Source organism: Anguilla anguilla, chromosome 8 (assembly GCF_013347855.1).
Source record: "Anguilla anguilla isolate fAngAng1 chromosome 8, fAngAng1.pri, whole genome shotgun sequence".
Classification (NCBI taxonomy): Eukaryota; Metazoa; Chordata; class Actinopteri; order Anguilliformes; family Anguillidae; genus Anguilla; species Anguilla anguilla.
In genome coordinates, this window is record NC_049208.1 from 50818251 (window position 1) to 50844857 (window position 26607).

The 26607-nt window shown below is 41.9% G+C and overlaps 2 protein-coding genes across 2 annotated transcripts; both read left to right on the forward strand.

Annotated features, from left to right (window-relative positions):
- Positions 1-712: 712 nt before the first annotated feature.
- On the forward strand, positions 713-23636 carry LOC118234228 (asialoglycoprotein receptor 1-like). The gene is made up of 9 exons (XM_035430637.1): positions 713-911; positions 2143-2208; positions 4453-4548; positions 4810-4899; positions 18018-18089; positions 20601-20672; positions 21712-21863; positions 22275-22387; positions 23429-23636. The coding sequence occupies exons 1-9, from the start codon at positions 836-838 to the stop codon at positions 23634-23636; spliced, it is 945 nt and encodes a 314-aa protein (XP_035286528.1). The 5' UTR covers positions 713-835.
- LOC118233755 (C-type lectin domain family 10 member A-like) lies at positions 6001-11579 on the forward strand. Its single transcript, XM_035429667.1, has 4 exons — positions 6001-6627; positions 9057-9208; positions 9608-9720; positions 10683-11579. The coding sequence occupies exons 2-4, from the start codon at positions 9059-9061 to the stop codon at positions 10843-10845; spliced, it is 426 nt and encodes a 141-aa protein (XP_035285558.1). The 5' UTR covers positions 6001-6627; positions 9057-9058; the 3' UTR covers positions 10846-11579.
- Positions 23637-26607: the final 2971 nt, after the last annotated feature.

A 26607-nucleotide genomic window follows, 5' to 3' on the forward strand; every position in this document is an offset into this window, starting at 1 on the left:
GGATCTGCTAAAGAAACAGAACGACGCTACCCAGTCCTGCTCCGGGACATCTACTGTCCTGCAGGTTTTAACTTTAGCCCTCACAAAGCATACCTCATTCAACAGCTCTAGCATTAAGACTTAAATCTGGCCCTCGAATCCAAATCCGGCCCTGGTTTTCTATTCCCCCTGATAATTAACTGAACAATTAGTGCTACTGATTGGCCAGAATGTCTTCACACCACCTCCCAGGTAAAAACCAGCAGTTCTTGGACCTTGAGGTTCGTGATTTGAGTGACAAGGAGCTATAGATCTTGTTGAGCTGCTAATTAGTAGAACCTGATGTACAAAATTATGGTTGAAATGAAAACCTGCAGGACGGTAGATCTCCAGCAGCAGGGTTGGGCAGCCCTGCTCTGGAATGACTGAATTACTCAGCTCAGAGGGTGGGTCACCCACAGAGCTGAGAAAACACATTATCTATAACCCTCCCATTCTTCTCAGGGAGAAATTTTTTAAAAAATATCCGGAGTTTAACAGCAGTGAAAATCTCTAAAATGTTTTTTTTCAGCATGAGTTTGAGGATCACTGCTGTATAAACTGTACGTCTTCAAATGACTGCTTTTGGTCTTCCCATTATGTACCAGTAGCGCTGACTATTTATAGCTGCGGTTTCCTCGTTTATTTCTCAAATTTTCTGACTGGCGAGAACATATCACCACTTCCTCTGTGTTTGTAGTCTGTGTTTGCCTTCACTGACACCCCGTCATGTTAATCAAGTGTTTTTTTTCCCATTCAGCACAGCTCAGAACAGGCACCTTTCCTCACTTCTGTGTCTCCCTGCCGAGTATGTGAGATGGACGACATCTACAGCTATGCAGAAAAAGTGTTCTTTGACCTGGAGGAGAGGCAAGCGGCAGATCTCTTCAAAGGTGAGACCTTTCTTTACATTACATTACATTACATTACATTACAGGCATTTGGCAGACACTCTTATCCAGAGCAACATACAACAAAGTGTATAATCAAAACCAGGAGCAAGTGTGTTGAAAACCCTACAGGGAAGTACAGTTCCAAGTGCAGGGAACTTTTGCTCTACTCTAATTCTTTGAGGGAATATAGCTGTTGTCTGTGCTTGGTCCGCTCCTGTGGCTTGGGTCTGGGTACCTTTCCTCTCAGAAATCAGAGCTTACGCAGGTAGCGTTCAACCCCAAAAAGATAGACAGCAAACAGTTATACTTTCAGCACGATTTAGTCTTGTTCAACAGTCATGTTATGCCATTGTCTTACTGTGTAGGACGGAGTGTAGCACAGTGGGTAAGGAACTGGGCTTGTAACCGAAAGGTCGTAGGTTCGATTCCCGGGTAAGGACACTGCCGTTGTACCCTTCAATATATATCCAGCTGTATAAATGGATACAATGTAAAATGCTATGTAAAAAGTTGTGTAAGTCGTTCTGGATAAGAGCGTCTGCTAAATGCCTCTAATGGAAAAATATCTCTCAATCACTCTTTAAAAACCTACTTCTGTCAGTGTGTTGCTTTTTTTGTAAATTAGTTCAATTGTCACAGTCATTTTACGTCTCAAAATAGTGTACTGCATATCCTACTGGAGTTCAGGACTGTGAGCATAGCATTTATTTTATAACCCAGGGGAACCCCTCTAAAATGAATACTAACTTCTCCACATCTTATCTGTAATTACTTTTTAATCAGCTTTCCTTTATTTATCGTCAAGTAACAGTGCATTATATTTAATGGACCAAGAAAGAGGCCCGTTTCTTCAAACTCGCTGTCAAACTGCCAGCGCACTTTCACAGTTATTCACTTTCCTTGTGTTGCCCTGTTTGGCCTTCCTTCTATCACACAGATGCCGAACACAGGAAATGTGTGTGCTTTAATGTGAAGGGCTACAGCATGAGTAGGTGGATTGTTTTTATGAGATGTGTTTTAGAAACTGTGCTGTGCTGCTCTGAAAATGAAACCTGCGGTCGGTTTTGTGAAATATATTTTTGAAATGTTAAGTCAGTGTTCTAGATCTCATCGCTGTCCATCACCAGTGGCAATTGTTACAGCAGCATTAGAATGTTCAGTTAAGAACGTTCTAATCACGTATTTGTGATCTTACAAATCGAAGGGTTCAAAATCTCTCTTTCTTCCACAGGAGATCAGGATATCTATGCCAATGCTGCTGAGCAGGAGTCAGGAGAGAAACAGAACTGCCCTGTCGGTTAGTATATTCACTATATGCATCAGAACTCACTTAGTTCACTTTATTTACGACGTTTACATTACATTACATTACAGGCATTTGGCAGTCGCTCTTATCCAGAGCGACATACAACAAATTGTATAACCAAACCAGGAACAAGTGTGTCGAAAACCCTAGAGAGAAGTACCGTTCCAAGTGCAGGGAACAACCGCATAGTTAAGCTTGGACTCTGTAGGTTAAACTGACCTAGTAGTTAGTTAATGCACTCATCTTAAGTCAACTACGAAACAGCTACCTACAACCCTAAGCTTACAGTCCCTTTAGAGATTACAGGGAGGTAGGGAGGGATGGGGAGAGGTGCAGCCTGAAGAGGTGAGTCTTCAGTTGTCGCTTGAAGTGGGTCAGTGTCTCAGCTGTTCTGACCTCCACGGGGAGGTCTATCCACCATCGTGGGGCCAGAACAGACAGGAGATGTGTTCGGGAAGCGCAGGTGCGAAGAGGGGGAGGTGCCAGGCGTCCTGAGGTAGCGGAACGGAGGGGTCTGGTTGGTATGTAGGGTTTGAAGATCTTGTGGAGGTATGCTGGGGCTGATCCCTTGACTGCCTGGTATGCTAGGACCAATGTTTTACATTTGATGCAAACGTTTACAGTGAGACAGAAGCTGTTCTTCTTTTACTAAAAATAGTTTATTTGTTTCCATGGAGGACCACATTGGGAATAAGGGTTGTCAGAAATGATTTCATGAGATGTCCTCTGGGCTCAAATATGCCATACGTTATATTTCGTGCAATTTATGTTTTTTTTTTAGCACAATTCCAACAGAAACCACATATTTGGACATGTTTTAGTAGAAATCTTCTTGTAAATTACAAGCACTACAGGTTCCAGTGATGCACTTCTAGTGCTGTTACTGTACAAATGAGCATGATTGTGATAATGTTTTGTGTTCATTGATTTATATCCTATGTCTATATTAATAACAGATTTTGAGTGTTTTATGTCTATTGTAGATGTAAAAATGAATTCTCACTGAGATAAATATAGTCTTATTTGTTATACAAAATAATGAAAATGTATATTGTAAAAAAATGTATTATTTTGCCCTCCGAAAGGACATATCTTTCAGACCTCTTGAATGGTGACTTGTCCAACATTGATACAATAAACTTCAGCAGGTGGGCAGAAATGATAATGTTGTGATTTAGTTTACACCATACAGCATATTGAGAAACATTGGGTTAGAAATGGGGAAAAAGTTTTGGGGTAGGCAGACCTGTTATTTTTTGTGACTGATGTATGACCTTCAAGACTTTTTGACCGGTGGAAACAGGCGAGGCTGGAAAAGTAGCAGACGCATGGTGTTCTTAAGCGTTTTCTCACTTTGTTGCGGCATGGTCTGGATGGGCAATGAACCAGAGCATGAGTGTGCCTTTGTGAATCATGGCTGTGTGCAGGGTTAGTGAAGGAGGTACCGTCAAATCTACAAGGCAAGCATTGTAAAACACATGGCAAAGTCATTTAAGCTTTTATTCAACTTTTTTTTTGATATCAAGAATTCAATTTCAACTAGTTATAATTCAAAGGCTTGATATTAAGAATTCAAATTTAACAAGAAATAATTTGAATTCCTGATGTCAACAATTTCATTTTAACTTGTTAAAATAAGTATTCTTGATATCAATAATTGAATTTCAAATAGTTCTAATGTTAATGAGTTTCATTGACATGGGTCAGTGAAACTCCCCTTTTCCTAATTCTGCCTACTAATGTGGAAAATTGTATCAGAGAATGATTTGTCTCAAGACTAAACATTTCTGGCATGACCTGATTTTCCTGAAATCTCAAATGTTCGAGATCGAGAGGCCCAACAGAATGACATTTAAAATTTTTTTTTTAAAACAACAATTTACAAACAACAATTTGGGATTTCTAAAATACACATACATAACATTAGGTTTGGGTTTTTAAATGATATATGATGTATTTTCTGCTGAATACTGCTTTATACAGCTTAACTAACACAAGGATTTAATGCAAAATAAATGCCATCTTAATTCTGGAAGGATTTTGACTTTTGAATCACACAGATAGATAGTTTGACAGACAGACAGACCGAGACACAGAGATAGATAGATAGATAGATTGATTGATTGATTGATTGACCTGGTGTAACATTGATATATAACTCATGTTTACTGTCTGTAATGCATGCCTCCTCTTTGTTGTGTACAGAACACACAGGCTCCTCTCCTCTTTCTGCAGCAGAGAACAGTGGCGCCCCCTGCAGGTGCAGCCTGGCCCTGCTAGCTGTACTCTGCCTCGCTCTGCTGGGTGGTCTCACTGCCCTGGGGTTCCTGTGTGAGTGTCACCAGCTTCCCTCTAGTCACCTTCTTACCAGAGTAACCCTCCTCTGAGCCACTACTATAATACTTAACAAAAACAACAACAACAACAATAATAATAATAATAATAATAATAATAATAATTCTCATTACAGATGGTATCACACAACTGAAGTTTCATTAGACTACAACATTAAGTTTTGGAGCCAAACAACAGTAAATATAAATCTTCTAATTCAAATTCCCACCATTTCTTAAATCTGCCTTCCTGCCACAGACGTTCAGAAAAGCAACCGATCGGACGCCCTGGAGGAGGAGAACAGGGAACTCTCCATCTTGCTGTCCTCTGTGAAGCAGAGGCTAGCAGGTCAGTCTGAAGCCGCAGACTTGCGGCTGAACGCATACACGTGAAGAAGCACACATACGCCTAACTTTTAAACGGCCAAACTTAATTTAACAAGAATACTGTACATTTATAAACTTCAGTTCTTAATGTACTATTTGAGGGGTAGATCTTGGAGAGGGAAAGGCTCACGGGTCACTTGGGAAAAGCTAATAGAAAAGCACATCGTTCATTTTCCTTTAGTGGTGCAGAATGTCCTATCCATTGCCTTCCAGACCACATACAAGACCAGTGTTTATATGACCAGTGCTACCCACTGAACCGCCATGCCTCATATATACATATATATATATATATATATATATATATATATACATATATACATATATCAATCCATCCATCCATTATCTATACCCGCTTATCCTGAGCAGGCTTGCTGGGGGTGCTGGAGCCTATCCCAGCATGCATTGGGCGTGTCCACGTAAATTTCTTACGGGTACTCCGGTGTCCTCCCACAGTCCAAAGACATGCAGGTGGGCTAATTGGAGACTCTAAATTGTTCAAAAGATTGGCAGCCTGTCCAGGGTGCATTCCTGCCTCTCGCCCAATGTATGCTGGGTTTTGATGGCGGTTGTGGAGAGCGCTGTCTAAGAGGTTGGCCCCAAAATTTCCCACAGGTGTTCATCTGGGTTGAGATCTGGTGACTGCGAAGGCCATAGCATGTGATTTAGATCATCTTAATACTCATCAAACCATTCAGTGACCCCTCGTGCCCAGTGTATGGGGGCATTGTCGTCCTGGAAGACACCACTCCCGTCAGGATAGAAATGATAGGATAAAGGAGATCAACTCAGAATAGCTTTGCATTAATTTGCAGTGGCCCTTCTCTCTAAGGGGACAAGTGGATCCAAATCATGTCTCCCACGGCATAACAGAGCCACCAGACCCCCTCAGTGTAGGAGTCAATCATTCAGTGCCACACGTGCACTCACCCACTTTTCAAAGACATGGTGAAGGATGACTCATCTGACCACATCAACTTTTTTTTCACATCTCTGTAGACCAGTGCCTGGGGTTTTTGCACCTTCAAACTCACACAAAACAAAGATGCCAACCACAAAGTTGTCATTAAGGTGTTGTATTGGCTGAAATAGCATCACATGTGCACTTTATCGAGTGCGGCACTGGAGCATTTGTGGTGACTCATTTTAAACAACCCATGCACTGCCTCCAACAGACAGCAGCCTAAATGCCCGTACATGTCTTTGCGTGGGCAGAATGGCAAACTCAGACTTCTTGATAAGCTACTTTCAGGTTCTTTTGCACCCATGCAAATTTTGACGATACCCGTGCTACAGTACATATATATGGATTTATTCAGATAGGTATATACCAAAAAGGATAACAGGTAGAGGAGAGATCACAGGTTAGAAGCTTCCATGAATGGGGTGGACCTCCCTGCCACATGGGGGCGCTTGTATGTAGCTCAGCCACCCTATGGACCATGCCCAAGTCCTGGCCTTTTGACCTCTTGGACAGAGTTGCATTTTGTCCCAAGCTTCAAACATTTGTTCACCGACTTTGCAAACTTGTTATTTTGATAAGACAGTAAAAACATTCACTGTTCTTTGCTAATATGAGTGTGAGGGCACACAGACTCTCTGTTCTCTCCTGCATCAGACATAGAGAGAAATCTGGAGGACCTGCAAGTCAAGCATACAGATCTGTTGAAAACTATTTCCCATTACAATGGTGAGTTTTTATCAGAAATCAGAATCTAAAGGGGTAATTTTTTTGTTCCATCATGTGAATTGAGCGTGTATGACAAAAAACTATACAAATTATGAGTATTAATTTTATTAAAGTAGCATTTGAAATGTAGCAAATGTTTTTACATTGCTGAGAAGTATGTACTCACAAATGGTCATCATAGCCAACAGCCTTGTTAGTACTTAATTGGGAGAATTGCTGGGAAAAGGTTGTAATGGTGGTGACCATGGTGCGCCAGTAGACATTCTGGTCTGTGTTTCCTCTTGACGAAGTGGAGACTACTTGTGGGCAGGGGGAAGTTTTTACTGGGGAACAGGGGTGCCACCAGGGATTTTGGCTCCATGAAAAGATCTCACATTGGGCCAGAAAATCCTGTACTCACATATTTTTGAGGCCCCCTGTTAGTCAAGGCCCCATTCATTTGAAGGTGACAATACACCCTAATCGTATACCCTTATGCATTTGGATTTTTGTTTCTTTTGCACTTTTTAGTGGGACGGCTTATAGACATTACATTACATTACATTACAGGCATTTAGCAGATGCTCTTATCCAGAGCGACGTACAACAAGTGCATTAGTTCAAGGTGCAGAGGTGCAAAAGAAATACACTAGAGTGAAGTAAAGATCGCAGTGCCAGAAGTGACCACATAGATCAGGACTCCAACCCTGTAGAGTAACCTGTTCAGCAAACAAACAATCCTGCCAAGTACAAACTAGCACTGAAATCACATTTGCCTAATCAGAATCAGACAAAAACAATCCTGCCAAATAAAAACTAACGTGATTGTATTAGCCTAACTAGGTACATTGAGCTAAACTATAGGCTAGGGAGGGGTGGGAGGTGCAATCTGAAGAGATGAGTCTTTAGTCTGCGTTTGAAGGTAGTCAGATTCTCTGCTGTTCTGACCGCTACGGGGGGGTCATTCCACCAGCGAGGGGCCAGGACAGACAGCAGACGGGAGCGGGAAGTACAGACACGAAGAGGGGGAGGTGCCAAGCGTCCAGAGGTGGTAGAACGGAGAGGTCTGGCTGGTGTATAGGGTCTGATGATCCTCTGGATGTATCCTGGTGCTGACCCCTTAGCTGCCTGGTATGAAAGCACCAAGGTCTTAAATTTGATGCGAGCCATAACAGGCAGCCAGTGGAGGTCAGTGAGCAGGGGGGTGACATGGGAATGTCTGGGGGGGTTGTAGACCAGACGCGCTGCAGCATTCTGGATGAGCTGCAGGGGTCTGATGGCGGATGCTGGCAGACCAGCCAGCAGCGAGTTGCAGTAGTCCAAGCGGGACAGGACCATCGCTTGAACCAGGAGCTGGGTTGCGTAGGTGGTGAGGAAGGGGCGGATTCTCCGGATGTTGTACAGGAAGAACCTGCACGTTCGACTCGCCGTGATGTTCTGGGAGAGGGACAGTCTGTTGTCCATCACCACTCCGAGGTTTTTTGCGGTGGGTGATGATGACACCACGGTGTCTCCTAGGGAAATGGAAAAGTCAAGGAGGTTAGAGGATGGAGCAGGGATGAAGATCATCTCTGTCTTACCTGGGTTCAGCTTAAGATGGTGGTTATCCATCCAGCTCTGGAAGTCCCTCAGGCAAGCAGAGATGCGAGCGGAGACCTGTGTGTCAGAGGGGGGGAAGGAGAGAAAGAGTTGGGTGTCATCGGAAGGTTGACACCCAACTCTTGGAATTTGCTTCATGTGTTTGTGGTAACATTTGTGGTAACATAGGGGAGAGTCCTACGCGGAGTTTTTTGTTTTATTTTATTTTTGTTAACCATTTTGGTTTCAGTATTAATTTGACAGTGAGGCCCTGTGTAAGGGAGTGTGTCCACTAAGCTTCTTTTCTGAGTTCCAGAACTTTCTTTCAACAGTTCTCAGCAGGGTTCCAGGGCTAGCCTCTGGATAATGGGCCTCAGCTAGCACCTTTTTTTGTGTGGCCACTCTGAATGCGAAAAAAAAAAAGGTTAAAATTTTTTTCAACTATTCAGAAAGGCACTGCGCCCTTTTGAGAACTGAGAAGCTTAGAGGAAATGCCCTGACACAGGAAACAGACGAACATCGCTGTAAACTCGGACACCGCATTTGTGTATCGCAGCAAGCAGAGGTTATCTTTATTTAATGTAGAGAGTATGCAGAATGTTATGCCTAAAGTGTGACAGTGTAGTATAATGGCTAAGGAGTTGGTCTTGTAACCTAAAGGTCGCAGGTTTGATTCCCTGGTAGGACCCTGCCGTTGTACCCTTGAGCAAAGGTACTTAACCTGCATTGCTCCAGTATATATCCAGCTGTATAACTGATTACAATCTAAGTTGCTCTGGATTAGAGCGTCTGCTAAATGCCTGTAATGTAATGTTAGCAGATGCCACTGTACCGTATTGATCTCTGGCCCCTTGTCTCTATATCACACACAGCTATGGACGGATGTGCATGCCTCACTGGATGGAGAATACACCAGGGAAAGTGTTACTTCTTCTCCACTGAGAAGATGCACTGGTCTCAAAGTCAGGAGTACTGCACCTCGAAGGGGGCAAATCTGGTCATCATAAACAACCAACAGGAACAGGTGAAGGAAAAGAACCCGGCCAATCAGGATCAGGAATGTCATGTGTCATGTGACAGTGGCAGAATCATGTATAGTTAATTGTGTCTTGTGCGTGATACAGTTTGATGGAACAGGGCAAGAAGACAATATTTTGAGACTTTTTTTAAGCTTCTCTGGTAAAGGTAGATTTTTTAATTTAAAAAATAATCAAAACGCACAAAACAAAAATGTTATATAGTCCTGCTTTGTTTTCAAGGCAAGCGTTGCATGAAGGCAGAACGAGTTGAAATCACATTGCGTCAGAATTCTGTGTGAAAGTCTTGGTGATCAATAAGCTTTGGAGATATTTGTGTCGACCCACTTGAGGCTGTTCAGATATTTTTTGAGTTAATCTCTTCATTCCTCTTTGTCGTTGAGCAGAATTTTGTGTCGTCCAGGATTAATGAGACGCACTGGATTGGGCTGAGCGACCAGGACACAGAGGGGCAGTGGGTCTGGGTGGACGGGACGCCTCTTGACAGAAGCGGAACCCAGTAAGGCCCCTGTGCATAATTCCCCTAATGCAGGGGTCTACAGCCCTGGTCCTGGAGAGCTGCAGGGTCTGCTGGTGTTTGTTTTCACCTTAAAATCAGCGACCGGATCAGCCCTGAGAAACCAGGGCCCAGTTTCACGAAGCAGGATTACCGGGTTAGCTGGAGAACTGCTCTGAGTAAAACCCGGAACCCTCCCAAACCTGGAACATGGACTGAAGTCAAAAGAGCTGTTCCAGGTTTCACTCAGCGCAGTTATCCAGCTAACTCAGGAATCCCGCTTTGTCCAATACCCTACAGGTGAGGTGCGTTACCTGTGTAACCGCTTGCCTTATTTAATCAGCTGGGCACAGGGTAACAACTACCCCAGCAGAGACTCGACAGAATTCCTACACTTCAGGATAAATTTATTTATTTATTTTGTTTTTTTTTAGTACCATTGACAGACACTTTAAATTGACCTATGCATTACATTCAATTTATGGTAATTACTGTTAAATACAGTATCAGGATAAAAATAATGTAAAGTAAAATAAATAGGTGGGGCATGCTGGACATTCTAAACCAGAGGGATACACTCTCGCCCCAGGAGAACCAAAGGCTGTGCACGTTGTGCTGTTATTCAGTTTATTTTCAATTGTGTGTGTGTTTCTGTGTGCGCTTGTGTGTGTGTGTGTGTCTGTGTGCACGCATGTGTGTGTGTGTGTGCGTCTGTGCATGTGTTTGTGTGTGCACGTGTGTGTGTAGGTATGTATGTGTGAAGTAGTTGCTAATTGCTAACTGCTAATTGCAAAAACCATTTCCAGCCACCCTGCAGCTCTGTAAGAGCAAGAGAGAAGACAAGATAAGAGAAGGACAGTAGGAGCTGGACTGAAAGGAGGAGTCATGGTTGATGGCTCAGGTCTGTGGGGCTGCAGTTGCCCCTGCTGGGGAAGATTACCACGTGTCTCTCTGCCCCCCTGCAGGTACTGGTGGGCAAAGGAGCCGGACAACTGGATGGGCTCAGGGGACCCGTCCGGAGAAGACTGCGCCAGTCTGGGGGACCACAACGGAAACCTTGATACCTGGTTCGACGCTTCTTGTGGAAAAATAAAAAAGTTTGTCTGTGAAACACTGCCACGAATTTGAACGAATCAGGCCTAGAATATCTTGTTTCGCCCTGAGGTGGCTAATCAGTAGCCATATCCTCTGAAACACTTATAAAAAGAGTAATATGCTGTCAGTATTTTAAAGTTCATATTTATATGTGTCCATGAAAACATCAGCAGGCTAAGCATTTTTTGTCAGTGCAGTGGTCATTTTTCTAAAGCTGTGCTTTCCTATTAAAACAATTGTATGTTTTAAAAAATGTATATGCTTGAAATGTATGCATTTTAAGCACATTGATAACATTTAAATTTTCGGTTTTATACTATCTGAGCTATTTTGCCAGTGTGCCATTTGCATTGTGTGCCTGTGCGTCACTCTGGATGAGAAAGTCTGTTAAACTCATGTTATGTCATTCTGGATGTTTCCATAAGTGTCTCTTGTTTCATTTGTATTTCTAGCATTTGTTGTGTCTGCAGATTTTGTGCTGTGGGTACTGTTTGTAATATCCATAGTAATTAAGTGCTGTAAATGTACCTGTGGACTCCCTGATGTGTCCTGTGGTATAGTCTTATGTTGGCAGTTATGTACAAATCATTTTGCTTCTTTATGAACATTATGTTTTTAAATATGTCAAATCTGCCCTAAACTGGAGTATGTCCAGACTTCTTGGGTCATGTACAGGTAAAGGTGTAAATAAATGAGGAGGTCACCTACATGCTGAAGGGGCATGACGCCTGTGATGAGTGTCTGGCGCCCTCTAGTGTTCTGTGTTATCTATGCCTCCGGGTTTTTTTTTTCCCTGGCTTTGCGGTCATAAATTCAGTGTTTATGGTTAGAGTATCTTTCCCCAGGGATCCCATGCACGATTTTTATTAATTTAAAAATTTGAATGTCTCTAATTGAATATTCCATTATATAATAATTATAATAATAATAAGAACACTAATAATAATAATAATAATATTTGTGTATGTGCGTGCATGCTGTACTTTACCAAAAGAGGGTGCTGTTTCCATATAAATCTGAAGAATAACAGCACTTCAAGTTCTATAACATTTATAACACAATACTTGTGTTGCACTTAGTATTTGAACCAAGACACAAATATAAATTATAAATATGTGCTTTGACCAGAATCCAGAAGTAATGGGGGACCGTCTGGATTAAATCAGAGCTCTTGGGCCTGTTGCTAATTCCCACAGGCGCATACGCCCAGCTCAGGCTATGTGTGCGTGTCAGTGGAGAGGTTAACGACTTTAACCCCGTCAGCGCTGGGCAGCACAGAAGGTGCCGAAAGATGTGCCAAAACAAGCCGTGTTCAGCAGGAACTAAATAAGCAATTATCTGTGACAACAATGACTGAACACTACACTGAATCTAGAGATCACCCAACAACCTGGTTTCAAACAGAACCACCCAATCCAAATGGGTAGTTTTGTATAAAAACAAAAGCTGCTTTAGCAGTTATTTGAGAGCTTTAATAACTGAACATTGCCTGAAATGGCAGGATCTCCAGGCTCCCCAGGTCAGATGGGCTGAATGTGGAAAGAAATGAGGGAGCATCTATCTCTATTCTGATTTTCTGCCACTTGCTCTCTGCTCTGACCTCAGAAGGTCAGGAATGAGCACCGCAGTACTTCACTGTGAGTGTTTGGCGCCCTCTAGCGTTCACTGTATTTAATATTCTCAGAATCTGCTTAATGCCTGACTGTGAGTGTTTGGCACCCTCTAGTGTCCAGTGCATTAATTATTCTCAGGATCTGCTAAAGAAACAGAACAACGCTACCCAGTCCTGCTCCGGGAGATCTACTGTCCTGCAGGTTTTTACTTTAGCCCTCACAAAGCACACCTCATTCAACAGCTCTAGCATTAATACTTAAATCTGGCCCTCGAATCCAAACCCGGCCCTGGTTTTCTTTTCCCCCTGATAATTAACTGAACAATTAGTGCTACTGATTGGCCAGACTGTCTTCACACCTGACTCCCAGGTAAAGGGAGGGTGGAAAACCAGCAGTTCTTGGACCTTGGAGGGTCGTGATTTAAGTAAAAAGGAGCTATAGATCTTCTTGAGCTGCTAATTAGTAGAAGCTGATGTGCAAAATTAGGGTTGAATTGAAAACCTGCAGAACGGTAGATCTCCAGGAGCAGGGTTGGGCAGTCCTGGTCTGGAATGACTGAATTACTCAGCTTGAGAGGGTGGGTCACCCACAGAGCTGAGAAAACTCGCTGATAGCTGCGGTTTCCTAGTTTATTTTTCAAATTTTCTGACTGGCTAGAAGATGCCACCACTTCCTCTGTGTTTGTAGTCATGGGGGGTGGGGGGGGTTTGCCTTCGCTGACCCTCCATGTTGTTAATCAAGTGTTTTTTTGTTGTTTTTTTTCTTCGTTCAGCGCAGCTCAGTACAGACAGCTTTCCTCACTTCAGTGTCCGCCCTGCCGAGTATGTGAGATGGACAACGTCTACGGCAACGCAGAAATAGTGCTCTCTCACCTGGAGAAGAGGCAAGCGGCAGATTTCTTCAAAGGTGAGACCTTTCTCTTTTGCTCTACTCTAATTCTTTGAGGGAATACAGCTGAGGTCTGTGCTTGGTTCGCTCCAGTGGCTTGGGTCTGGGTACCTTTCCTCACAGAGATCAGGTAGCATTCAAACCCAAAAAGTTAGACAGCAAACAGTTATACTTTCAGAAATATTTAGTCTCCTTCAACAGTCATTTTATGCCGTTGTCTTACTGTGTAGGTGACTTGGAATAAAATCTCTCAGTCACTCTTTCAAAAACTAATTATGTAGTTATGTACTAAATTAGTTCAGTTGTCACAGTCATTTTATGTACTGCATATCCTACAGGAGTTCAGGACTGTGAACATAGCATTTATTTTATAACCCAGGGGAACCCCTCTAAAATGAATACTAACTTCTCCACATCTTATCTTTAATTACTTTTTAATCAGCTTTCCTTTATTTATCGTCAAGTAACAGTGCATTATATTTAATGGACCGAGAAAGAGGCCCACTTCTTCAGGCTCGCTGTCAAACTGCCAGCGCACTTTCACAGTTATTCACTTTCCTTGTGTTGCCCTGTTTGGCCTTCCTTCTATCACGCAGATGCCGAACACAGGAAATGTGTGTGCTTTACTGTGAAGGGCTACAGCATGAGTAGGTGGATTGTGGTTGTGAGATGTGTTTTAGAAACTGTGCTGTGCTGCTCTGAAAATGAAACCTGCGGTTGGGTTTGTGAAATATAATTTTGAAATTTTAAGTCAGTGTTCTAGATCTCATCGCTGTCCATCACCAGTGGCAATTGTTACAGCAGCATTAGAATGTTCAGTTAAGAACTTTCTAATCACGTATTTGTGATCTTACAAATCGAAGGGTTCAAAATCTCCCTTTCTTCCACAGGAGATCAGGATATCTATGCCAATGCTGATGAGCAGGAGTCAGGAGAGAAACAGAACTGCCCTGTCGGTTAGTATATTCAGTATATGCATCAGAACTCACTTAGTTCACTTTATTTACGACGTTTACATTACATTACATTACAGGCATTTGGCAGACGCTCTTATCCAGAGCGACATACAACAGAGTGTATAATCATAACCAGGAACAAGTGTGTCGAAAACCCTAGAGAGAAGTACCATTCCAAGTGCAGGGAACAACCGCATAGTTAAGCTTGGACCCTGTAGGTTAAACTGATTAACACTAACGAGAACAGCAACAATGCAGTCTATGCAAAAATACAAGCAGTAGTTAGTTAATGCACTCATTTTAAGTCGCCTACGAAACAGCTACCTAGTTACAACCCTAAGCTTACAGTCATTTACAGGGAGGTAGGGAGGGATGGGGAGAGGTGCAGCCTGAAGAGGTGAGTCTTCAGTTGTCGCTTGAAGTGGGTCAGTGTCTCAGCTGTTCTGACCTCCACGGGGAGGTCTATCCACCATCGTGGGGCCAGAACAGACAGGAGATGTGTTCGGGAAGTGCAGGTGCGAAGAGGGGGAGGTGCCAGGCGTCCTGAGGTAGCGGAACGGAGGGGTCTGGTTGGTATGTAGGGTTTGAAGATCTTGTGGAGGTATGCTGGGGCTGATCCCTTGACTGCCTGGTATGCTAGGACCAATGTTTTACATTTGATGCAAACGTTTACAGTGAGACAGATGCTGTTCTTCATTTTCAAAAAATAGTTTATTTGTTTCCATGGAGGACCACATTGGGAATAAGGGTTGTCAGAAATGATTTCATGAGATGTCCTCTGGGCTCAAATATGCCATACGTTATATTTCGTGCAATTTATGTTTTTTTTTTAGCACAAATCCAACAGAAACCACATATTTGGACATGTTTTAGTAGAAATCTTCTTGTAAATTACAAGCACTACAGGTTCCAGTGATGCACTTCTAGTGCTGTTACTGTACAAATGAGCATGATTGTGATAATGTTTTGTGTTCATTGATTTATATCCTATGTCTATATTAATAACAGATTTTGAGCGTTTTATGTCTACTGTAGGTGTAAAAATGAATCCTCACTGAGATCAATATAGTTTTATTTGTTACACAAAATAATAAAAATGTATATTCTAAAAAAATGTATTATTTTGCCCTCCGAAAGGACATATCTATCACACCTCTTGCATGGTGACTTGTCCAACATTGATAAAATAAACTTCAGCAGGTGGGCAGAAATGATAATGTTGTAATTTAGTTTACACCATACAGCATATTGAGAAACACTGGGTTAGAAACTTTGTTCCATTAACTGTTCAAAATCTTTTGACAAATTTGGCTGAAACTTCAGCTGAAACCTATTTTGTTTCACCGCACAGTCACCTGTACTTTGGTCCAGAGGACAGTTTGGCAAAACAGTAATTTGATGGGTGGTCCGGGCCAAAAACTACGGTTTGGGTTTTCCCCGATACTGCTTCAGGATTATGGGGAGAATGTTTGGGGCAGGCAGACCTGTTATTTTTTGTGACAGATGTATGACCTTCAAGACTTTTTGACCGGTGGAAACAGGCGAGGCTGGAAAAGTAGCAGACGCATGGTGTTCTTAAGCGTTTTCTCACTTTGTTACGGCTTGGTCTGGACGGGCAATTAGCCAGATCATGAGTGTGCCTTTGTGACTCATGGCTGTGTGCAGGGTTAGTGAAGAGGGTACCGTAAAATCTACAAGGCAAGCATTGTAAAACACACGGCCAAATCATTTAAGCTTTTATTCAACTTGTTTTTGATATCAAGAATTCAATTTCAACTAGTTATAATTCAAATGCTTGATATCAAGAATTCAATTTTAACTAGTTACAATTTAAAATGCTTGATATCAAGAATTCAATTTTAACAAGAAATAATTTGAATTCCTGATGTCAACAATTCCATTTTAACTTGTTAAAATAAGTGTTCTTGATATCAAGAATTGAATTTCAAATAGTTCTAATGTTAATGAGCTTCATTGACATGGGTCAGTGAAACTCCCCTGTCCTACTAATGTGGAAAATTGTATCAGAGAATGATTTATCTCAAGACTAAACATTTCTGGCATGACCTGATTTTCCTGAAATCTGAAATGTTTGACATTGTGAGGCCTAATTGAATGACACTTAATTTTTTTTTTTTTAAACAACAATTTACAAACAATAATTTGGGATTTCTAAAATACACATACATAATATTAGGTTTTGGTTTTTAAATGATATATGATGTATTTTCTGCTGAATACTGCTTTATACAGCTTAACTAACACAAGGATTTAATGCAAAATAAATGCCATCTTAATTTTGGAAGGATTTTGACTTTTGAACCACGCAAATAGATAGTTTGACAGACAGACAGACCGAGACACAGAGATAGATAGATAGATAGATTGTTTGATTGATTGATTGACCTGGTGTAACATTGATATATAACTCATGTTTACTGGCTGTAATGCATGCCTCCTGTTTGTTGTGTACAGAACACACAGACTCCTCTCCTCTTTCTGCAGCAGAGAACAGTGGCGCCCCCTGCAGGTGCAGCCTGGCCCTGCTAGTTGTACTCTGCCTTGCTCTGCTGGGTGGTCTCACTGCCCTGGGGATCCTGTGTGAGTGTCACCAGCTTCCCTCTAGTCACCTTCTTACCAGAGTAACCCTCCTCTGAGCCACTATTATAATACTTAACAAAAACAACAAAAACAACAACAACAACAATAATAACAGTAATATAATAATAATAATAATAATAATAATAATAATAATAATTCTCATGACAGATGGTATCACACAACTGAAGTTTCATTGCACTACAACATTAAGTTTTGGAGCCAAACAACGGTAAATATAAATCTTCTAATTCAAATTTCCACCATTTCTTAAATCTGCCTTCCTGCCACAGACTTTCAGAAAAGCAACCGATTGGACGCCCTGGAGGAGGAGAACAGGGAACTCTCCATCTCGCTGTCATCTGTGGAGCAGAGGCTAGCAGGTCAGTCTGAAATTGCAGACTTGTGGCTGAACGCATACATGTGAAGAAGCACACATACGCCTAACTTTTAAAGGCCAAACTTAATTTAACAAGAACACTGTACATTTATAAACTTCAGTTCTTAACGTACTATTTGAGGGGTAGATCTTGGAGAGGGAAAGGCTCACGGGTCACTTGGAAAAAGCTAATAGAAAGGCACATTGTTCATTTTCCTTTAGTGGTGCAGAATGTCCTATCCATTGCCTTCCAGACCACATACAAGACCAGTGTTTATATGACCAGTGCTACCCACTGAACCGCCATGCCTCATATATATATATATATATATATATACATATATACATATATCAATCCATCCATCCATTATCTATACCCGCTTATCCTGAGCAGGGTTGCTGGGGGTGTGGAGCCTATCCCAGCATGCATTGGGCATGTCCACGTAAATTTCTTACGGGTACTCCGGTGTCCTCCCACAGTCCAAAGACATGCAGGTGGGCTAATTGGAGACTCTAAATTGTTCAAAAGATTGGCAGCCTGTCCAGGGTGCATTCCTGCCTCTCACCCAATGCATGCTGGGATAGGCTCCAGCACCCCCCGCGACCCTGCTCAGGATAAGCAGGTATAGGAAATGGATGGATGTATATTTATATATAGATTTTTATTATATATATCTAAATAAGTCTAAATATTTACAATAGATTCAGAAAAATACAGACTTATGAAAAATCTGAGTTATGGTGAATAATATTCCTCTTTATATGACTCAGGAACCGAAAGAAAGTTGGAGGAACTGCAAGTGAGACACAGAAATGCGTCAGAAACACTCTCTACTTATCGAGGTAAGAGAACTGATGCTACATTTTATTAACTTTTCATTTTTTATCTATAAAATAAAAACACAAAGTGTCTTAGTAAGGTGTTTGGAAACCACGAGCTGACAAAATAGCTTCAATGCACCGTGGCATAGATACTACAAGTCTCTGGAAGTCCACTGGGGGGGTGGAACATTCTTTGTCAAGATATTTCTTAATTTGGTGTTTTGATGGCGGTGGTGGAGAGCGCTGTCTAACAGGTTGGCCCCAAAATTTCCCACAGGTGTTCATCTGGGTTGAGATCTGGTGACTGCGAAGGCCATAGCAGGTGATTTAGATCATCTTAGTACTCATCAAACCATTCAGTGACCCCTCGTGCCCAGTGTATGGGGGCATTGTCGTCCTGGAAGACACCACTCCCGTCAGGATAGAAATGATAGGATAAAGGAGAGAAACTCAGAATAGCTTTGCATTAATTTGCAGTGGCCCTTCTCTCTAAGGGGACAAGTGGATCCAAATCATGCCTCCCGCAGCATAGAGCCACCAGCCCCCCTCAGTGTAGGAGTCAAGCATTCAGTGTCACAAGTGCACTCACCCACTTATCGAGAATTTGAAGGATGACTCATCTGACCATATCGCCTTTTTTACACACCTCTGTAGACCAGTGCCTGTGGTTTTTGCACCGTCAAACTCACATAAAACAAAGATGCCAACCACAAAGTTGTCATAAAGTTGTTGTATTTGCTGAAATAGCATCACGTTTACTTTATTGAGGCACTGGAGCGTTTGTGATGACTCATTTTAAACAACTCAGGATTTCTCCTAAGTTTTCAGAGGGCTTAGGCGTTCTCAACTATATTTTGGAACGGAGTTTTTTAAATTTATTTTTTTTAATATGAAAAAAACGCTTTGACCAGCGGTTTTCATCAGAAATAGACGTTACGTGTGAACATAGCCTAACTTTGTTTAGCTACCAAGCCACGTTAGATACTAACGTTAGTTCTTTATGTAACATTGTCATAAATTTTTTCCCGTCCGTGAAAACTGGATTACTTGTTTACATTTTTGACAGATGTCGCTATGGTAAATCTATCGGTGTTTCCTACGCAGCACTTTCGACACAAGCAAAATCGAAAGCGCTATCCTAAAATTTATTCTTATCGTGAAGAGTGCCTGACCCGCAACCGTAGTAATGTGTTAACACGGCGGCACAATTATATCGAGGAATACCATCTTTGGGAATAAAACTCTATATTCTGTAAATGCATTTAACCTACCATGCATAAAAACGCTCGTCAACCACCCACTTATAATGCCATCATAGCGCGGAGTGTTTAAAATCATAAAGCCACCTCTCCGTTTTTTTTTTTTTTTTCGTTTTTTTTGACAGCGCATCACCGTTGTTTTTACAGTCATTCTGGCATGCCTTTTTACGTTCATTCGGCTTAAGGCGCTCCGCAAAATCACTTAGGCACTGCCCCTTTCTAGGGTAGGGAAAACCCTGCAACCCAAGCGCTGCCTCCAACAGACAGTAGCCAAAATGCCCGTACATGTCTTTGCATGGGGGGGATGGCAAACTCAGACTTCTTGATAAGCTACTCCCATTTTATTTGTACCCATGCAATGTTTTTAAAGTTAGTTGAAAATACTGAATTTTCAAATACAAAGTGTTTGATTTAATGGAATTATTTGAAAATACAACATAAGGCCAGTGGTGCAACATGCACAATTGCACCAAGCTGTTGAAAGACTTGAAAAGCACTGGATATGTGTGTCTAACCTTACAAAAAGATGGAACTGCACATATAGCTGTTGAGCGCTCTGACAACAGAAAAAGAGGAAATACAGTAATAGGCCCCAATCTTTAAAAATATTGCATGGGTACAAATAAACTGGGAAGTAGCTTATCAAGAAGTCTGAGTTTGCTATCCCTCCCCCTCTCCCCCCCCCCCCCCCCCCCCCCATGAAAAGACATGTACAGTCACTTAGGCTACTGCCTGTTAGGGCAGTGCATGGGTTGTTTAAAATGAGTCATCACAAATGCTCCAGTGCCATGCTCAATAATTCTCCCCATCTGACATTTAGCAGATGCTAATAACAACATTTGATCAAAGTAGCCAATGGCAGGATTGAAAAATGAACATATGAGGAACTGCACATGTGATGCCGTTTCAGCCAATACAACATCTTTCTAACAACTTGGTTTGCATCTTTGTCTTGTTTGGAAGCTAGCTTGCTTGCTAACTAATAATAACATAAAATAATAAAAAACAAAAATGAATGTTTTTTCATATATATATATATATATATATATATATATATATATATATAGGTAAGAAGGTACAAAGCACAGAGGGTGACAGGTAGAGGAGGGATCACAGGTTAGAAGCTTCCATGACCTCCTGACCTCCTTGCATTTTGCCCCAAGCTGCCAACATTTGTTCACTGACTTTGCAAACTTGTTTTCATAAGACGTTCACTGTTCTTTGCTAATATGAGTGTGAGTGCACAAAGATTCTCTCTTCTCTCCTGCATCAGACATTAAGAGAAACTTGGAGGAGCTGCAAGTCAAGCATAGAGATCTGTGGAAAATTATTTCCCATTACAATGGTGAGTTTTTATGAGAAATCAGAATAATTTTTTGTGCCATCATGTTAAATGAGCTCTGATGTGTATGACGGAAAAATTTATGTGATTTATGTGTGTTACTTTTATTAAAGTAGCATTAGAAACGTAGCAAATGATTTTACGCTGCTCAGAAGTATGTACTCACAAATGGTCATTATAGCCAGCAGCCTGGTCAGTACTTAATTGGGAGAATTGCTGGGAAAAGGTTGTAATGGTGGTGACCATGGTGCGCCAGTAGACATTCTGGTCTGTGTTTCCTCTTGACGAAGTGGAGACTACTTGTGGGCAGGGGGAAGTTTTTACTGGGGAACAGGGGTGCCACCAGGGATTTTGGCTCCATGAAAAGATCTCACATTGGGCCAGAAAATCCTGCACTCAAATATTTTTTGAGGCCCCCTGTTAGTCAAGGCCCCATTCATTTGAAGGTGACAATACAACCTAGTCTAAACCACCTGTCATCGCAGCAAGAAGAGGTTATGAAATCTCCATTCAATTTACAGTTTGTATGTCAGCAGATTCCAATACCAGGCCTGGTTTCTGGTATTTTTGCATTTCGAAGAAAACCTTCCATAAAACAGTATTAATTTGAGAGTGAGGCCCTGTGTAAGGGAGTGTGTCCACTAAGCTGTTTTTCTGAGTTCCAGAACTTTCTTTCAACAGTTCTCAGCAGGGTCCCAGGGCTAGCCTCTGGATAATGGGCCTCAGCTAGCACCTTTTTTTTGTGTGGCCACTCTGAATGCGAAAAAAAAAGGTTACAATTTTTTCAACTATTCAGAAAGGCGCTGTGCCCTTTTGAGAACTGAGAAGCTTAGAGGAAATGCCCTGACACAGGAAACAGACGAACACCGCTGTAAACTCGGACACCGCATTTGTGTATCGCAGCAATTGTAATCAGCTGTATAACTGATTACAATCTAAGTCGCTCTGGATTAGAGCGTCTGCTAAATGCCTGTAATGTAATGTTAGCAGACACCACTGTACTGTATTGATCTCTGGCCCCTTGTCTCTATATCACACACAGCTATGGATGGATGTGCATGCCTCACTGGATGGAGATTACACCAGGGAAAGTGTTACTTCTTCTCCACTGAGAAGATGCACTGGTCTCAAAGTCAGGAGTACTGTGCCTCGAAGGTGGCACATCTGGTCATCATAAACAACCAACAGGAACAGGTAAAGGAAAAGCACTCGGCCAGTCAGGATCAGGAATTTCACGTGTCATGTGACAGTGGCAGAATCATGTCGTGTTCTCAGTTAATTGTGTCTTGTGAGTGATACAGTTTGATGGAACAGGGCAGAGGGAAGAAGTCAATATTTTGACACTTATTGTTTTTAAGCTTCTCTGGTAAAGGTACATTTTTTAATTTAATAAATAATGAAAATGCACTGTTGTATAGCCCTGCTTTGTTTTCATCACAAGGCAAGCGTTGCATGAAGGCAGAACGAGTTGAAATCGCATTGCATCAGAATTCTGTGTGAAAGCCTTGGTGATCAATAAGCTTTGGAGATATTTGTGTCGACCCACTTGGCACTGTTCAGATATTTTTTGAGTTAATCTCTTCATTCCTCTTTGTCGTTGAGCAGAATTTTGTGTCGTCCAGTATTCGTGAGACGCACTGGATTGGGCTGAGCGACCGGGACACAGAGGGACAGTGGGTCTGGGTGGACGGTACGCCTCTTGACAGAAGCGGAACCCAGTAAGGCCCCTGTGCATAATTCCCCTAACGGAGGGGTCTACAGCCCTGGTCCTGGAGAGCTGCAGGGTCTGCTGGTGTTTGTTTTTTTTTTTAAATCAGCGACCGGATCAGCCCTGAGAAACCAGGGCCCAGTTTCATGAAGCAGGATTACTGGGTTAGCTGGAGAACTGCTCTGAGTAAAACCCGGAACCCTCCCAAACCTGGAACATGGACTGAAGTAAAAAGAGCTGTTCCAGGTTTCACTCAGGAATCCCGCTTTGTCCAATACCCTCCAGGTGAGGTGCGTTACCTGTGTAACCGCTTGCCTTAATTAATCAGCTGCGCACTGGGTAACAACAAAAACCAGCAGATCCTGTAGCTATCCAGGAAGGGTCGCCAACTCCTGCCCCAGCAGAGACTCGACAGAATTCCTACACTTCAGGATAAATTTATTTATTTAGGTTTTTTTTAGTACCATTGACAGACACTTTAAATTGACCCATGCATTACATTCAGTTTATAGAAATTACTGTTAAATACAGTATCAGGATAAAAATAATGTAAAGTAAAATAAATAGGTGGCATGCTGGAGATTCTAAACCAGAGGGATACACTCTCGCCCCAGGAGAACCAAAGGCTGTGCACGTTGTGCTGTTATTCAGTTTATTTTCATTTGTATGCGTGTTTGTGTGTGCGCTTGTGTGTGTGTGTGTGTGTGTGTGTGTGTGTGTGTCTGTGTGCACGCATGTGTGTGTGTGTGTGTGTGTGTGCGTCTGTGCACGTATTTGTGTGTGCACGTGTGTGTGTGTGTGTGTGTGTGTGTGTGCACGTGTGTGTATGTATGTGTGTGTGTGTGTAGGTGTGAAGTAGTTTCTAAATGCTAATTGCAAAAACCATTACCAGCTACCCTGCAGCTCTGTAAGATCAAGAGAGAAGACAAGATAAGCGAAGGGCAGTAGGAGCTGGACTGAAAGGAGGAGTCATGGTTGATGGCTCAGGTCTGTGGGGCTGCAGTTGCCCCTGCTGGGGCAGGTTACCGCGTGTCTCTCTGCCCCCCTGCAGGTACTGGTGGACAAAGGAGCCGGACAACTGGATGGGCGCAGGGGACCCGTCCGGAGAAGACTGCGCAGCTCTGGGGAACAACAACAAACACCCCACTCACTGGTTCGACGGTTCTTGTCGAAACATGAAAAAATTTGTCTGTGAAACACGAATGTTGTGTGCCACAATTTTGAGCAAATCAGGTCCAGAATATCTTGTTTCGCCCTGAGGTGGCTAATCAGTAGCCATATCCTCTGAAACACTTAGACTTACAAAAAGAATAATATGCTGTCAGTATTTTAAAATTTATATTTATATATGTCCATGAGTACATCAGCAGGCTAAGCATTTTTTGTCAGTGCAGTGGTCATTTTTCTAAAGCTGTGCTTTCCAATTAAAACTAGTGTATGTTTTAAAAAATGTATGTGCTTAAAATGTATGCATTTTAAGCACATTTAAATTGGTTTTTTTCTGAGCTATTTTGCCAGTGTGCCATTTGTATTGTGTGCCTGTGCGTCGCTCTGGATGAGAAAGTCTGTTAAACTCATGTTATGTAATTCTGGATGTTTCCATAAGTGTCTCTTGTATCATTTGTATTTCTAGCATTTGTTGTGTCCGAAGATTTTGTGCTGTGGGTACTGTTTGTATTATCCATAGTAATTAAGTAATTAATGTAATTGTGGACTCCCTGATGTGTCCTGTGGTACAGTCTTATGTTGGCAGTTATGTATAAATCCTTTTGCTCCTTTATGAAAGTTACTGTATGTTTTTTTTTTTAAATTTCAAATCTGCCCAAAACTGTATGTCCAAACTTCTTGGGTCATGTACAGCTAAAGGTGTAAAATGAGGTCACCTACATGCTGAAGGGACATGACGCCTGTGACGAGTGTCTGGCGCCCTCTAGTGGTGCGTTTTCTACGCCTCTGTTTATTTTATTTTATTTTTTGCCTGGCTTTGCGGTCATATATTTACGGAAGAGGATTAGGGCCACATGTGAACATTTTTTTTGAGTTCTGAATTTAAAGTCAGAATTCTGACTTTAATCTCAGAATTATGGGTACCTGTAAGGAACCAATTTTAAGTGAACGAGTCACCCTGTGTCATGCACGAGGGGAACCGAAAATGTCGGATTTAAGCGAGTTTTTGCGTGTTCGAGTGGTCCCTGAGGAAGCCATTTCATTAAAAGAAGAGAAAAGTTGAATAAAAAATAGAAATGTGTGTTGGTTTGATGCCTGGTGTTTGTAAAAACAAAGAAAAGTCTACAGATATGAAGGATGTGAAATGCAGACACGGGTTAGCTAACGTTCGTAGCACGTTTGTTAGCTAACATTAACATTAGCTACTGCAAACTAACGTTGTGCATGTAACAGTAGTGTAGAGGTTAGTGGTTAAGAGTACAATGCCTGGAGAATCTTGGCTAAGTAGCCAGGTAAGAGTAATGCCCAACGAGGTATCAATTATGTAAGGAATAAACCATTACGTGCTGTCCCGTTATTGAAAAATAATGTACGACGTGGGTGGTGATGCGCCCGAGGAGAAGCCGAGGGTCGCTTAACCGGCCACGACGTAGCCTACATTATTTTCCAATAACGGGACAAATTAATCTCCCTAGCTCTGTCTTGCTTTTTAAAATGTTGCGGTCTCGCAGTGTAGACATAGCGTCTTTCCAAGACCCTCTGAAACCGGGTTTGAACGCCAGCTAACTTTATGATAGTTTCGCCGTCACTTGTCACCTACTAGGTGACCTAGTCCTAGCCAATATTATCTGGGTTTTAGGTCAGAATGGTCTCACGGCATGCTTGTTATCCCGGCTAACTAGCTAGCTAACTAACTAATGCATTATATTCAAAACAGCGTTTACTACAAACGCAATTGTTTACAAAGATGCGGATGAAAATGCGTCCAGTAGCCATGACTTAAAAACGGAACGCCTATTCTACTGTCAAAATAAGGGGCGATTCCGTATTTTGCGAGATGGTTGGCATTCCTAAATGAAGCCAGTAACTAGAACCGTGATTCAACGTTGCCATTGCGAAATTAGACATTGCAAAACGGAGGGGACGTAACAACAATGCAAAACCGAAAGAATAATGTTGCTGTTTTAACTGCTTAGAATGCTGGATTTTGTAGCGCATTGATTTTAGAATTGTTAAAAGGCCTGAGGTGTCCCTTTACTGAGAAATAATGCCCACCCTTTGGGCCAATCAGAATGGAGTTCAACCAAGCCGTTGTATAACCGGAAATAAAACGGTTACTACATACACCTGGCACGGTTTCATAAAATAAACACACAGCAACAAAGATAGTAATAAGTGTCTTATTGCTGATTATTGTTGACGTTAACGAAAATGCGTGCTGTGTCTGTTCACTATTGACTTAGCTGATGGAGGCATACATGGACAAAGCAGCAAACTAGGCCTCAATTTAGACAGGCAGCAGTTACATAGTACAAGACCTATTTGACACGTCTGTAATTGGGATGGCAGGTATGCCATCCCGCCAAGTTACGCCTTGGCGGGGGCTCTGTATTTACTGTGTTGCTTTTTATGCAGGATGACCTTGATGAAGTCGTCAACACATGGAATTCACACAAAATCAGACCAAGATCAAGTAATGACGCGGCGTCGGGTCGACCAGTTGTGATGTACTCATTCCCAGAGTTGCACAGTGCTGAAGATAGACTCAAACCTATTGCCATGGAGGAGGTTACTTTGTGTGAGAAGAGTGTGCTCCCAAAGGCCAGTTTCCGTGCGATCAAACCGTTTTTGAACTGTGTTGTCTACTGATGGAGCCGATTGGATGGGATGCTCCAGCAGGTCCACTTGCTGCAGCTGATCTGTACATCATGTTAAGAGAGGAAATACAGCAGCATATTTGATCAATGGTACAAATCCAGTTTTTACTAAATACAAAGGAAAACATGCAGTTTGAGGTGAAGTTTGAAAGAAGAAAACTACAACACAAGACCCCTTATAAAAATAGCTCAATTGTAGCTACATTTGAATAAAAGGTAATCAGCGAAATGTTTGTTTTTTAAAGAAATATTCTGCTGCAAAAAAATGGGGACAAATGAATGTATTAAGTACTAAATCTAGTAAGGAAAATTGAGGAATAAGTTGGGTTCTAAAGCTCTTAAGCAGTGAAAGGACTTTCTTAAACATGAGATGGTAAAAAACAACCCACCTTGGTATTGTAAGTTA